Source organism: Pholcus phalangioides, unplaced genomic scaffold, assembly GCF_987345545.1.
Source record: "Pholcus phalangioides strain wild (caught in Gottingen) unplaced genomic scaffold, Ppha-v1.0 ptg000015l_1, whole genome shotgun sequence".
NCBI classification, from domain to species: domain Eukaryota; kingdom Metazoa; phylum Arthropoda; class Arachnida; order Araneae; family Pholcidae; genus Pholcus; species Pholcus phalangioides.
In genome coordinates, this window is record NW_028301608.1 from 46,225,529 (window position 1) to 46,240,785 (window position 15,257).

General features: G+C 38.0%; 1 protein-coding gene across 1 annotated transcript; it reads left to right on the forward strand.

Annotated features, from left to right (window-relative positions):
* The first annotated feature begins 1,569 nt into the window (after positions 1-1,569).
* On the forward strand, positions 1,570-9,269 carry nanos (RNA-binding protein nanos). Its single transcript, XM_089245492.1, has 2 exons — positions 1,570-1,725; positions 6,793-9,269. Exons 1-2 carry the CDS (start codon positions 1,632-1,634, stop codon positions 7,440-7,442), a joined length of 744 nt encoding a protein of 247 aa, XP_089101618.1. The 5' UTR covers positions 1,570-1,631; the 3' UTR covers positions 7,443-9,269.
* The last annotated feature ends 5,988 nt before the right edge of the window (positions 9,270-15,257 follow it).

Genomic DNA, 15,257 nt, shown 5'->3' on the forward strand with positions numbered 1-15,257 from the left:
CGATAGTGGCACGGCTTGGGAAAAGGTAGACCACCCCTAGTTAACACTGCGGTCTTCCTAGAGGTTTTAAGATGTGGTCGAGTGGTCAGTGACGAACTCGCATCGCTAGGACACTGGTTCGAACCCCATCGGCTTTACAGTGTTTGTCGGCCGTAGTTAGTTTTCTGTGGTTCCCAACTTCGAGCCGCGAATGCGAGCCGATCTTCCCGATAAAAAGTCTCGCTAAAGAGAGGAACTGGCGTACAACGGTATAAATACTCACAATTTGGTATACAGATGGTCTGTGAAAAAAATAGTAGCCATGAGGTACACTCCTTTTCCGACACAGAGCAGTATAACAAAGAATCTCTTGAAAAAACCCTCACAGGGCCAAGGTTGGAAGCGCACAGTTAGCAAATTTTCTTTGGCGATAGACCGTAATGGTGTTCGGTATGAAAGAAAGGAAGTAGTTGTTTACGACAGCGTGTCGGCACGTCCTGCAAGGGGCTCCACTTCATGGGAACCCGGGTTCGACTCCAGCATCTACGTGGTCTTTGATGGGATAAAGTTAGTTTTATGTTTACAATCAGGGGACGGCTCGAGACAAAACCGGCGTATACGCCGTGCCATTAAAAATGACTTGCAGTTACCGTTTTCTCTGCGAATAATTCCATCCAATCCATTCGTAGTTTGAATTTTACAGCCAGCACACTCACTTGGTCACTCATACGGTTCTCCTACACACACTCTTTGTCACACACTCACTTGGCCACTCATATGGTCATTCACTCACCTGTGATCATTTTTGTCGCACCACGGTCATTTTCTGCACACGAGGGGATAATTAGACCGGGACCTACAATTTATTGCCAATTCCGAATAGCAGGCTTGTTTTTTATACTCATCGAGAGGTTGGTGCGCTAACCCCTCGATGGGGACTCCCTGCGGTAGCGATTTTTTGCTGCGGTTAAGTCACCGTTTTTTTTGTTGTACCCCTGTCAGGAAAGTTTTCTGACAAGGACGAACCGGGTATCGAATTCGCGACACCTCTAAACACCCTGTGTACTTCAGACGAGCATCTTATCGACCGGGCTACCGCGCCCCTGCATAGTCACTCACAGTCACTTACCCATACGGTCAATCATCCACTTATATGATCACTCATAGTCACTCGCCCAATCACTTGGTCATTCACTTACCTGGTCACTCACCCGGTTACTCATACAATCAGGGCAGGTGTAATGTCTGGGCGAAATGTAATGGGGACGATATGTACCAGGGCCGAAATCTCGGAGGCGAAATTTCCGAATGTTCCATCATGGGGACGCCCGTTCCTAGAGCCACCCCTGTTTTGGTGGAATGGAAAAAAAAAATCTCGTGTTTTTTCTCTTCCCCCCCCTCCCTCCCTCCCTCCCTTTTTTTCATTGGTCTCAACATGTTTATATTTTCATGTTGTGCCCCAGAAATTCCCTTATCTTTCGTACACCTGACGTGGTAACATCTTGGCGACTAATCGCCACGTCTATTGCGGATGGGGCTTTCGAGATTCGTTCTCAAAGTGACTTTGAGAAGAAGTCATAGTGACCCTGGTGTTGCGTTTCGAAGGACCGTAGTCTTGAGTGTGGACGAGATTACGAAACCCTGTCGCTCCAATGTCTGATTATCAAAGCATGTTTTCTTCACATAGTGGAAGTATTACGGATGATCACCTGAATGACGTCTTGCGGACCATGTCTTTGGCAATGCGTGAGTAATTAAACAATATATTTCGTTAAGTAGAAAATTTATGTAGATGAATTTATAATATTTTGGTGTTCCTTGTACCGATAAGATTGCGTATTCAATGCCATACTCCTGGGTAAGTGAGCCGAATTTTCCATTGTTGTAGTCATTAACAAAGTATTTCCGATTAAATGGGTTGGCAACAGTTGAGTGTCGATTTCATTAATAAATTTTACACCAATTAGGTGCAGCGTGATTGGCTACGGAAGTCATTGATCTGTTTCGTAATCACGAGTGTACAAACTATCCGTGTATCCAACTGGCCCTTTCCAGATTGATATCGGACCGGGAAAATTTTTTTAAATTAATTTAAATTTTTTTGAAACGTGGATAATATAAAATAACAAAATTTGATGTAATTTGTAATGTAATTGATGTTGGTTATCCAGAAAATTCCGTTGGAGGGAAATAATGCACGTTTCTCGCACGGGCTAAACACGTTGCTCGCCCAGGGCCAACATATTTATCCCGGTTTCGATCGACTAGTTTTTTTAATGATAATAATTCTTGAAAATGGATTGATTTTATTATTAATTCATTTGTTCATGATATTATATTTTTTTCAATTTGATAAATCGTTAAAAAAAAATTCTATCCATGGTTTTCGTTAATTTCTCTCAAGACTTTGTTGAAAAATTCATCAACAATGGTTATTTCCAAACAATCATATTCACAACAATGGTTTTGGACAACAATGATTTTGGGCAACAATGACTTCTTAAAACTGTTCAATATTGAAAAACGATACTTGCGATCAGCGCCGTAACCACAGAGTAAGAATAATATATCTTTAGTCTATGGCCGTAACTAGGCAGGTGCAGGCCTACTTGAAAGGGGGGTGGGGAGGGGTCCAGAATGGGCCTCTCTGAGCCCAAGAATGAACTAGAAGGGGCCTAAATGCAAATTCTCCCTCAGGAATGACTAGTTACGGCACTGCTTATGACGATGCTCTCCAGGTGCTATGGTTTCTCAATGCTGTTTAGTTTATTTTTTGGATTTTCTGTTTTACGAAATATAAAACATTTTTGAGAAATTGAATTTTGTGGATGTTAATGCCGAAACTGATATTTGGAAAGAATAGTATAGTAATAAAATTTGCCTCCTCCGGGAATCACTTTTCTTTCCAAATATCAGTTTTGGCATTAACGTCCGGGAAATTCAATTTCTCAGTATATTTCAGGCCGAAAAAATACCATGTCTTCATATAAAGAATTTTTATCGGACAAGCAGTGAATACTAAGTAGCGATATGATTTATATGTTTATGAAATGAGGATCAGTTGAAAAAGAAAATCATTAGTTGATTGCAGATTTTCGTTGTTGAAAAATTAACGCTCATTTTTCAGTTTAATTTTTCAAAGATTATTTAGGACAAAAATAAGTTCACGTCTTATCAATCCTATGAGGTAATTTCCGAGCAATTTGTTTACACATAATTCACTCAAAAGATGCGCTCGCCTAGGATATCGGCCAAGAATGTCGTGAAATATTAAATACAATTTCGGTCGTAAAATTATTTTACTGATACCCGTGAAAAACGGTGATGTCTATAACGATAAGCCTACCTATAACAATATTTTCTTTGGAATTCCTATTGAATGGGAAATAGCGCAAATACTCTAATTGTCTACAACGATAACCTGTCTATGATAATATTTCTTCTACGTCCTTGCAATAGCATTATAACCAGGTTCTACTGTATTTATGAAATTTATCAAATTACGTTAGCCCAACAGCGTTACATTAAGCACAGGGTGCCTTGTAAGTGCTAATACGGCCTTTATCTCGTCAACCGTACGTCGTAGAGGTATGATTCCAATATAAAAAATGCTCAAAATGCGTTCAAAAATTACCCCGTGCCAGTTCACAATATATAAAAAAAAATCTTAATTTTATACGCACCACTTGTCCTCTAACACCCAATTAGAAAGTTGTTGCGCTGTCTCTTCTGAAGCAAACAGAAAAAATTCAAAGGTTTTAAGTGCAATATCCGCAAATATATTGGGGCTATTCAAGTATTACGTAAGGACATTTTCAGCCATTTTTTACCTCCCCCCCCCCCCCCCCCCGTCAACAAAATTTCTTCAGCAGCTTAGAATATTTCATATCTTCAAAAAGGGGTGGTTGATGATGTAAGCAAACCTTCAAACCCCCTCTATGCTGACGTAATACTTGAATGACCCCATTTTGAATTAAAAAAATCGGAAATAAGTGGGGAAAGAACAGCAAAAACTACAGAACAACGCTCCTTTCCCTCATTTTCTCAGATTTTTGACTTCATATATCTCAGCACTAAGAAACATAGACTTTCTTCTGTTGGCCTCGGGAGACACAGTGCAACAACTTTCCAATTGGAAGTTAAATGACAAGGGGACCGTATAAAAATTTAGGTTTCATATTTTATTGCACACTGTAAGGTTTCTCTCAAGCAATTTCAAATGTTACATACTGGTGGCTTTTGAACATGTTTTAAATTAAAACTATGCCTCTACGACGGACGGTTGATGAGATAAAGGTCGAGCTTATGGGTCACCCCGTATATAAAGGCTGCCTCGAATTGTTCGCACCGTGGATATCTCTGCAACCGTGTGCTTTATATAGCATACTTTCAATCACAAAAAAGTTTTAAAACGACTTTCGGTTCATTAAAATGTCTTAAATTTCGCGAGGTATCATATACATACAAAAATAGGAAAATTCACATTTTATGTAGACCAGCAGAGCACAACCCTCTTCCCGCCAACAAGGGTTTTCAACCTGTCCGCGAAAGGTGTTCCGATAAAAAAAGTAGCGGGTTGTAATTAAAAGGCTGATTAAATTTCTTTGATGCGAAATAGTGGGAAATCGTGATCCATACGAGCCATCGCCAGTTATCGCCAAAAAATAGCTGAAGGGAATTTGCGAATTATAGCCAAAGATATTGTCAACGGGAAGTAATGTTGCAAATTTTATAGCCAAAGAAATTATCGATGAAAAATAAATCGTTAAAATTGCGGCAAAATCGCCACTCGTGAGCAATAGATGTCTTTTGCAACTCGCAATTGATTAAAATGTAATTCACAAAAATAAAAAAAAAATGTTTGACAACTATGCGGAAATAATATATTTATTTGATTATAATTATCATAATCAGTGATAATTATCATCATATACTTCATTACCGTAAATTTCACACAACTATGGTCTAAAATAACATCATTTTTTAGATTAAGCATCATAACTTCTGTATTCAAGCTATTCAATATATTTTTTGCCGATATTGCATGTAGAAAGATCAAGCATTAATTTATTCCTTATGTAGCTCAAATGTGGATTTCTAAAAAATTAAATTTTGGACCGTAGCTATGTTATGAAGTCCCAACATGTATCATATATTTCGTGTCATAAGTCGCGTACGAACCATAGTTGAGATAAACTTACTTCAGCAATATCATATATATCCATCTTTATCTTCTTTGCTAGAAAAGAAGATGAAGGGGTTTTTCTGAATTCAACCCCCCTATGGGGGGGGGGGAATATATAGAGAAATCATTCCGATCCAAAACCACTGAAGCTCATCAATGCAGTTTGAGTTGAAGTTGTATTTCATGACTATGAGAGGGTTTTTGGAAATTCTACCGCTAAGGGGGTCATAAGGGCGTTCCATGGGAGGTGGGGGGGTTCGTATTAATTTGGTCAGTATTTTTGTATTGTAATGCACAGAGTCCTGAGAAGGGATTTTCCAAAATTCAGCCTTCTTGGAGGGGGGGGGGGGTTCAAGGGTTATGTGAGCAATCATCACTGAGCCGAAATCGCTGAAGCCATAAATATGAAAATCTCGTTTTAACGAACATTTTTCTAATCCCCCCGATAAGTTTACGTAGGGACATTTTTAAACAACCCGGAATTCCTTTGTAATGAAATTTCGTTATAACGAAGAGATTTCGACGGTCTCTTGCGGAGTTCGTTATAACGGTATTCCACTGTATACAAACCATATATGGCCACCTTATATATGCTCCAGTTTCTTTCCCGCGAGCAGCAGGAATAGACTTATCACATATGTATCTGGTCCTTCAACTGTAGAGGCTGTCAACGGTGAGCCAGTCGGTGACATGTAAATTTGGCTCTATGAAAATATTAAAAAAAATATACACACATATTTTTAAATAGAATGTTAATGGAGATATTTGAAGTTTTTTCATCAGCTATCGCCAATGGTTGAGGGGTGTGATTCATAAAATTTCGGAACTTAAATTCAAAGTTGTAAAAATTCTGCAGTTGTCAAAATATTAGTCAAAGAATGTTGCTAATAAAGTTGCAATTTAATTGCGAATAAAAGTAAAATAACATGGTCCAATTCATTCCAGTTGTGTAGTCCCCCAAAAATGGCAACTTTTGAGCCCTTCAGTCCGCGGGCCATGACATTTTTTGGCAACTTAAACTTTGGCAATGTTTTTGTCGATAATTTGCGATGGATCGTATGGATCCCGATTTTCCATATTTTAATCTCGGAGTTATGGCCAGCCTATGTATAGATCATATTGTTACTTTTTATCACCTGAACACCTTTCGCGGACCGCATTTGGACCAAGTGCCGAAGGTTGTGCACCCTTGGTTTTCAACGAAGTATGGCCACTATACTTGTTTGGCATTGTAGCTCCACATGATCACACTTGTGATTATGGATGACAAAAAAAGTTCATTTGACAAATGCTATTGCAAAAGGTCCATTAAATTTTTTTATCCCCCATTTGTGCAAAAATCAAGATGCCCTTGCGCATTAGGAATGAATTCCATTCATTAATTATATTGCCATCTCAATGTTTTCCTGTTTTACTGTCATGATTGCGCCCCCCATGGGAGAAATTTTTATGGGCGTCTTCCATATAGTCTTAAAAGCATCATATATAATTTTGCGTTATATATTTAATATCTATTTTTTTATCTCTTAATTTACGATATTTTCCTATAATTTTCGACCTTAGAAAAGTGTTGAAAAATTCATTGAATTGATCTACTTTTTGATATTATTATTATTTCGCTGCTTCAGGTGCAGCTGCCGAACAATCAGCTCGAAACGATTCTATGTTCTATCCCGTGGATTCCTACCCACCGTACTTTCCAACAACTCGAGGAAGATCCATCCATAACTGGTCACCATTCTTCTGGGAGGATGCGGCAGGGATCGACATGGCGATGATGTCCCAAATACCGGTTCAATTACCTCCACCACCGCCGCCGCCACCAACACCTACAAGTAGGGAAATGGATGCCTACAATTACTCGGGTCATTGCAGCTGGAATTCATGCGGTCGTTTCACGGGTTTCGCAGATGTCAAGTCGGTTGTTCCCAAGATGCAGCAGCGACCGCGTCAGATCCCGAACGCGTATTCGATCCCGCGTAACGGGAAGCAACCGGCATCTATGCCCAAGAAACTTTGCTGCAGCTTATGCAAAAGCAATGGCGAGAGGAAGGAGGTCTACTCCACGCACGTACTGAAAGATACGCAGGGTAACGTCGTGTGTCCGATTCTCAGGGCGGTCAAGTGCGACACCTGCGGTGCAACGGGCGACAACGCTCACACTGAGTATTATTGTCCGTTCACCGTCAAGACACAGAACCAAATACCCAAAGCTCGGGCTCTCAAGAGCACTCTTCGTGACAGCACTGGCAGGATCAGGCGCAAGCGGAACTTCTAGAGAACTTGGAACATTGTCATCATTTCTTCATGATGACACCTCTACAACAGCCTTTTTTGTTTATCACATATTCATTGTAGCATCAACTTCATTTTCGATAAAACGTGATTATACTATACAGGCTGTCTCATAAACATTAAAAGGATTAAAAATAGGTAGAGCCACGTTAACAAAATAGATGAAATGTCCCAAGATTATGCAGCAAGCATGTTTTCACTTGGGAATGTTCATTCCAATTGTGTCCCAAAAATGGCAACTTTTGAGCCCTTTTCAGTCCGCGGGCCATCACTTTTTTGGCAACTTGAACTTGACTTTGTCAATGTTGTTGAACATTGGCTAACAACACAGGCTAATTTGGCGTTTGGCGATAGCACAGAAAATAAATCTCTTTAAAGCAAAGAAATTCTGATTTTTCATTTTTGAAAAAGGTTTTCAAATTCATAAAAATTTTATCATCATTTAAAGACTTTTCTTCAATGTTTTAAATTTTTTTTTTTACATTTTCGATCGTCCCCCCCCCCCCTACTTTCGCGCGTGTGTGTCTCTTCAAGGCTTTAAAGGGGACATCAGTAATTTTACAAGATGCCTAGGTGGGGCATGTCGAAAAAAAGGTTGGGAACCACTGGAATATTTGCTGTATTATCTAGAGATGCATTTCATGTACTCCATTAACGTGACGCTTCCTGTCGGTGAGAATTTTAATTACTCTTTCTCTTGTGCCGAAAAAAAAATATATATGTAACTCTGATTTAAATTGGGAAGTTTAAGGAATTTGAAGGAATTGACAGGTTTAACAAATGGCAAGTGTAAGGGCGTTAATCGTACGTTCATTTGTTTATTTTTGTTAATGATTTTCTTTTTTTTTAAAATGAAAATCTGTCCAAAACATTATGTGACAGCCTGTACATGCATATTTTCTTCAAACATTCATAATTGGTAATTTGTAATAATTGCTATTAATTTCGTGATAATCAATAATTATATCTGGTGTATTTAATATTTGCAATGCAATACGTCGTCATTTATGAAAAAAAAAATGGCACGAAATAAAAAACAAACAATCTCATTTTACGCTTAATATGCAGTTCTTCCCCTTATTTTCAACGATTTTTTGAATTTAAGTATCTAAGCCAATAATATACTTTGGAAAAAAAATTGAAATTTTGTTCTTGGGCTCGAAAGAGACAGATTAACAATTAACTTTCTGATTGGTTGAAGCACAGGGTAACCAAATAAAAAGTAATTTTTTATTAAATTCGATACACACGCGCACTTTGATTTCCAAATATTGTCTTGTTGACTGATTATCATTATTGTGCTGTATTATGTTCATATTTTAGTATAATATTTCGATTTGTGTGTGCGGTGGTGGATTTATAATAACGTTTTGTGTGAACATTGAAAATTGCACAGCGTATTTCATGAAGAATGTCTGGAAAGAATTAAAGTTCTGTAGGTGATATAAATATAGATCTGTTAGCATCAACACTCCAGAAAGTAATAATTGGAGAGAATATGTCAACATTTAAATGTTTGAACATTGTCATTTGGTGAAAATCGAATTGTGAGTCTGTTATACCAAAGCAAATTCTAGATAGAAACTTATTGAGATCTGATGATTCAAAAAATCCCATGTTTTGACAATTTTTTACGTGTCAAAACAAAATTTGAAAATAAGATGACCTAAAAAGTCTCGGAAATCAAGAATCGATACGGTACCTTTATTTTCAATATTAGGCCTGCGTTCGAGTGCAAATTTTTTATTTTATTTTTTTCAGATGAAGTAAATTTCGTTTAGTTGAAAAGAGAAATAGTTATGATACACAAATTTTGTCCAATTTAGAATAGAAATTTATATAGAAATATATATATTTTATATAGAAATTTCTGTATATTGAAGTTCTATTCTTTTTAACGGTGGACTCTCTCAAGCAGCTCAATTCCTCTATTTTCGCTGATTTTTTTTTCTTCTGACATTTAACTGAGTTTTAGAATCGACTTACAATTTTATTTCTTTCGGACTCTCTTCGTGAAGTAACGCGCCGTAAATCGATTCCTTCAACCATATTTCAATGACTGGAATAAATATTGGTTAAACGTCGAATCAAAAAATCTTATATATATTTGTTACTAAAATAATATCTCATATTTAGAACTTAATCCTTAAGAACTAGAATTTCACTTATTTGCTTCAGCCAGAATATTATTGTCATGTTGTCGTTTTTAATCAGATAATGCACGAATATATCGTGATATGGATGTTTTACGATGCAAATGGTTTTAAGAAACTTGAAAGCTTTCTAAATTTTATATATCACAAATTTTATACCCTTAGAATATTTTATACATGTTTACGATTGTGAAGTATTATTCATGTTCTTATGGTGATCTTCATGTTTTAAATTTTATAATGATATTCATTAATTATGACTCGTTTCGTTTCAATATATTTTATTATGGAATTGGATGTATCTATACTAATTACCGTCTCCGGTTAGTAGCGCATCGATCAGCATTAAAAATGTGCATATTCGTTCTCCATTAGTTCAATTATGTTATATTGTTTGTTTAATGTTTATATTATGTTGTAGTTTATTTGAATCTTTCACTTTCTTATTACTTTTTCTTTGTTTTTCAGTGCATTGTGTATCATCACTATATTAATCACCATGTGTGTGTATTTGCTTTTTTCTCCCCTTCTTTTTTCCTTTTGATGTGAATGCATACTGATTTATATTTCCCTTGTTCAATTGCATTTTTTTTTGTGTATGGTCAACTCTATTTGAATATGTATCCTGGAGAATGTATTGAGAGAATAATTAAAAGTCTTGAAATATTCATCTTGTGGTGAATTCGAGTTAAATTTTAATTGACGCCGCTTATTAGAATCCCAGCAAATGTTGTCGTTCGGGTATTGCTATAATTTTTGTAAAGAACGGAGCGGCTCATCGTGACATGCTAAAAAATTCGTTTGTAGTTATCGGGACTTCGGATAGTATTATATTTTTTTCCTGTCAAAAGTTTTGCTTGAACATTCCATTCCGAAGGTAAAGTTTAACCAAACTTATTGTCCCTTAATATATAGGAAACGCGTGGACCAAATGCCAGGGCTATCTGATGGAGCCTGCCCTCCAAACCTAATTTTGCAAAAATTAACTAAGCTGCACATTTACAGATCGCCTGTGACCCGTGGCACAATTTCAGATCACTCAAGTAGGCCCGTGGCACATTCACAGATACGTGAGCTGCGATATAATTCCAGACAGTAGTGACGGGTGACGCAGTTTCAGAGCACTTAAGCGGCCCTCCTCCAAAATTGTTCGTTCCGAGAATTCAATCTTCAAGTTGGACTTCGTCGTCACTAACTGTGATAGGAAACCAGTCTGTTGAGGTGGACCACCTTGCATTTTGACGATGGAGTCTTTTGTGAATCCGAATAACCGGATCGTTCAGTTTCTTTACCACTCTGTAGGGTCCCTCCCAAGATGTCTGGAGTTTCGGGCAAAGTACTTTCTGCGTTTCGGGCTCCAGGGCCAGACGAGGCTTTTTTTCCTAAGTCGTAAAACGTGGCTTTCAATCGGATTATCGGATGATGTCGAGATCTAGCTGGGCCTTCCTTATGTTCTCGTCAAGTATCGTCAATTGAGACTTGAGATGTTATCTGTCTCACCGGCCCGTACTTCTCTTCTGCCTTGACGCAATGACGATGGTTCTGTGTACCCGGTCCTTTCGTCAGGGCGTCGACATTTTATGCGAGGCTGCAACTACCTCTTCATGCCATCGGGAATGAACTCTTTTACTATCTATGACTATCTCTTTCGGTGGAGGGAATTCGTTACGACCGTATGCGAGTAGGACGACGCGTTCCTTCGGTATGTGCAACTGGTCAGTTCTCATATCCAGGAAAAATCCATGTTTCCTCAAGAAGTCCAGTCCTATGGATTTTAGCTCAGTGGGGGAAAAAGTCCCATTTAAGAACAAAAAGCATGTGAGAATTGAACATTTTATTACCCATTAGGTTGGGAAGGAAAGCGGAGTTGTGTGTATTTGTGTCCCATTTTATCAATTCTAACTTACAATTCGTCGTCTTGAAACAAAGTGCAGGTATGGTCACCGTACTTGCAAACGGGACTCTTCTTCGGATATAGTTATAATTCGGTTATTGTTATTAGGAATCCTGAGTAACAAAGCGATCTCATTTAGCGGCGTGGACTGTATAACCATTTTTTAATTTCAAATCATATTTCATCTTCATATATAAAGGGTTACTGCCGATGTTGTGGAAATGACGAACCACATTGGAATGTACGATACCGAGCTCACTTGATGATGATTTTTTTAAGTTTCACTCGCCAGAATGCCTCTATGACAAGGTCTTGAACCCATCATACATTGCGGACCAGACACCAACTCATACTCGCACCAGACAGATACCCACGTCAATATTCCCAATATTACGGAACTACTAACGTGAAGGGTATCGGTTGGAAAAATAGCAATGATCAAAAGGACTCGCACTAACGAAGGCACATAGCCCATCCGTTAATCTACTCCCCACCTGAACACATTGGAAAAACACTCCATAGTATATGCGGGGTGGGGATTACCATATTTGTCGCAGTCTTCAGAATATAAAAAAACACACATGTTAAACGTCAGTGGTAAGTAAAGTGCACGTCACAGCCCAAGTACATACAGTACATATGAAAAAAAAAGAAGGGTTAAACATATCAGTGGTATCACGATGAGGCACATTACTGTTCAAAAAAATTCATACTATAGTGTTTAGAAGTGAAGACATTTTTTAGAAGCACAATATTTAGAATCAGATTCTACAAGGGCTTCATGTAACGTGGTTCAGTAGCCCTAAGCGTAAGCGGATACATGTTCATCGGACTCAAGGGGGGGAGGGGGGGGGTGTTGCAAAAGTTCGCCATGCTCATACATGAGATCAAGAGCAACAAAAAATGTCCTAGGGTCCCAAATTGATGATACGGTCCTGTACGAAAAGCGCAGTGTTACTGGTGAATCTGGAAAGCATCTCACAAATGAGAATAACCTAGTATAATTCTCTCGGTGGCCATTTTATTTAATTGAACTTCAGTGTTGGCAGCCATTTTTAAGAACGGTCGGTAGGCCACGTGTGGCTCGCGGGCCGTGCGTTGAAGACCCTTACCCTATGATAAGGTACAAGGCCTTGGAATTTACAGCGTTTGGACGTGTCTTTGGCTATCGATCAGGTTTTTGAGTCATATGGTTATCAACCACACTTTCACCTTTTGCAAACAAATGTTTCAGGTTGCTTTCGTAATGTTTTGTGCGGATTCTACTCATAATCTCAAAATTCTTGAATTAGAAATATTGCATATCAAGTTTGCGCTTTTCGAATTAACACGAGGAACGAACCAAAGCACAATCTACATTTGATCTTTGACCATTTTTGTCGCACCACGGTCATTCTTTGCACACGAGGGCTTGTTAGACCGGGACCTAGAATTTAGTGAAGATTCCGAACGGCAACGTTCCACATTTTGCTCTTTTTCTTTTTACTCGTCGAGAGGTTGGTGCGCTAACCCATCGGTGTGGGACCTCCTGCGGTAATATTTTTTTCTGTGGTCATGCTGTCACTGGTTCAGCTGTACCTCAGCGTCAGGAACGTTTCTGACGAGGACGAATAGAGTACCGAGAAATCGCGACACCTTTGGACATCCTTTCGTGCTTTTGTATGCACAATCAGAACAAGTCTTCTTTCTAGTGATTAACTTTCTTCGTTGACGTGACATACTCACTGCAGATGCAAACATCGGGGAATTTACTCCCTACTATACAATCTTTTCATCCAACGGCGGTTCCCTCTGTTGATGTGTGCACCAATACTATTAAAGAAGTGATTTTAATTCAACCGATTGGGAGGAAACGAGATTTCCTAGATGCTTAGCAATGGCTCTTAAAAGACTGTGTAAAGAAGTATTAGTAGGGTGTCCTAATCAGTGGACTTAATGAGTTGTCAGACGCTCAATGTTCTAAAGAACTCTACTTCGGGCCATTATGTGTCTTCTAGACTAAGATAGTTGTTATTACCTAGTTGTCGAGAGGTGAGAAGACTTTTTCCATCGTTTCCAGAAAGTACTTCCCTTCTTACGAGAAATAGAGGATGCTACTGACAATTATCCCGAAGTTGTTTTAACAAGTTTCCGCAGTTGCTTTTACGTCGTGTACGATTGCTTTTCGAATGAAGTAAATTGATTTTTATGTTTCTTGCTTAACAAGGCATTTATTAGAAGGGATTCTCGAATTGCTGTGCGTATACAGTGAAATTCGTATTTTTGTTTGACACTATATTTTGTGTCAATCCGTGTTGTTACTGAGAGGTTAACGAGATTAAGCTGACGTTATGTGTGTATTCAACAACTTGAAAGTCATGTCAACATTCGGTGATCGGAAATATACGTAATTCTTCCCAAAAAAAAAAAAAAGACAAAATTTTGTCGCAGTGCTAATGAGAAATTAATTGAATAGAAGATTGAAGATTCCGAGGTTCTTCTGAATAAGTGGGGATAATATTATTTTAATATTGCGTGTTCGTGGAAATATTGAAAGCAGTGTATATTCGAAATATTGAAAGCAGTGTATATTCGAAATATTGAAAGCAGTGTATATTCGAAATATTGTCAACACCAATTTACCGAACTCCGTTGAGAAGAATGTATTATAATTTTAATTGTAAATAGCATAAATCAAAAATTAGGGATTTATGATTCGAATTTACTTCTGGAAAAATATTTTAATGGCATCGAGAAATTTCTGCGAGTATATGATTTTAATAGAGGTAGAGCAGAAAGTCTCCTGAAACAGTTTGATGAACTATGGGTGTGAACATAGTGCGTCCGTATTTAAGATTCTGGATACACGCGTCGTCTCAGTGGTTAAAAACTTCAACTTTTTTTTACTTGAAATTCGAGTTTTTAACCAATCGGTTTCACACGACGCTGGTTTCCAGAATCTGAAATGCGGACGCACCAGGACTGTAACAGGGATTACATGTCAAAAATAGCGCGGGTAATCGCATAGGTAGAGCATACAGTTGATCGCATTCAATTGACTCAAATTTGTATAGGAGATCGAACTACGTATCACATGAATCGTCGAATGTAAAATAAATGATTTTAATCAAAAATACAAAAACAGATTCGGTTTTTGGTTGATTCATTCAATGTTTGGGCACGGAGCTGAAAAAGCGATGTTGATCGGGTAATTTTAGTTTTTTATAAAAGAATTGTTGAGCACATTGTGCGTAGAGACTTAGGTTTCGGTTAAAGCTGCAGAATGTTATTGCATAGGCCAATTCATGCCAACTTCTTTTATTTCATCACTGTACGAGCTCGAGATTATTTCTGGCAAATATTGTTGCCTGGTGGTTTTTTTATTCTGTATCTCTGTTATGATATCCGCATACACAGCTATGGAAACGTACATGCTTCCAAAAAAAGATTCCGGGCTCTACGCCAAAAATTATCAGAAATAAGATATTCTGAATGTTGTTGGAACCAGCCAGTGCCGTATTCAAAAATTTTGACAGGTTCTGGTACATTCTCATCTTTCCATTTCAAATATTTTGGATCGTACGTCAGAAGAGAAGAAACCCGAACAGTCAAAATATATACGATGTTCATTCCATGTTCAATCTATTCTTTAGGGTAGAAATAAAATATATATTTGCTATCGAATGCCAAGTTGGAAAAAGAAAAAACAAACTTTTTTTTTTTTTGGAGAGACAAGTTGTTTATGGTTGTTGTAGAATTGACTACTGCATTT

What these genes read in the sequence shown, in the direction of transcription:
- nanos (XM_089245492.1), top strand. Translation starts at nt 1,632, where the DNA reads ATGTCTGATTATCAAAGCATGTTTTCTTCACATAGTGGAAGTATTACG. An exon ending in GACCATGTCTTTGGCAATGC is followed by an intron (nt 1,726 to 6,792) that starts GTGAGTAATTAA and finishes TCGCTGCTTCAG; the next exon opens with GTGCAGCTGCCGAACAATCA.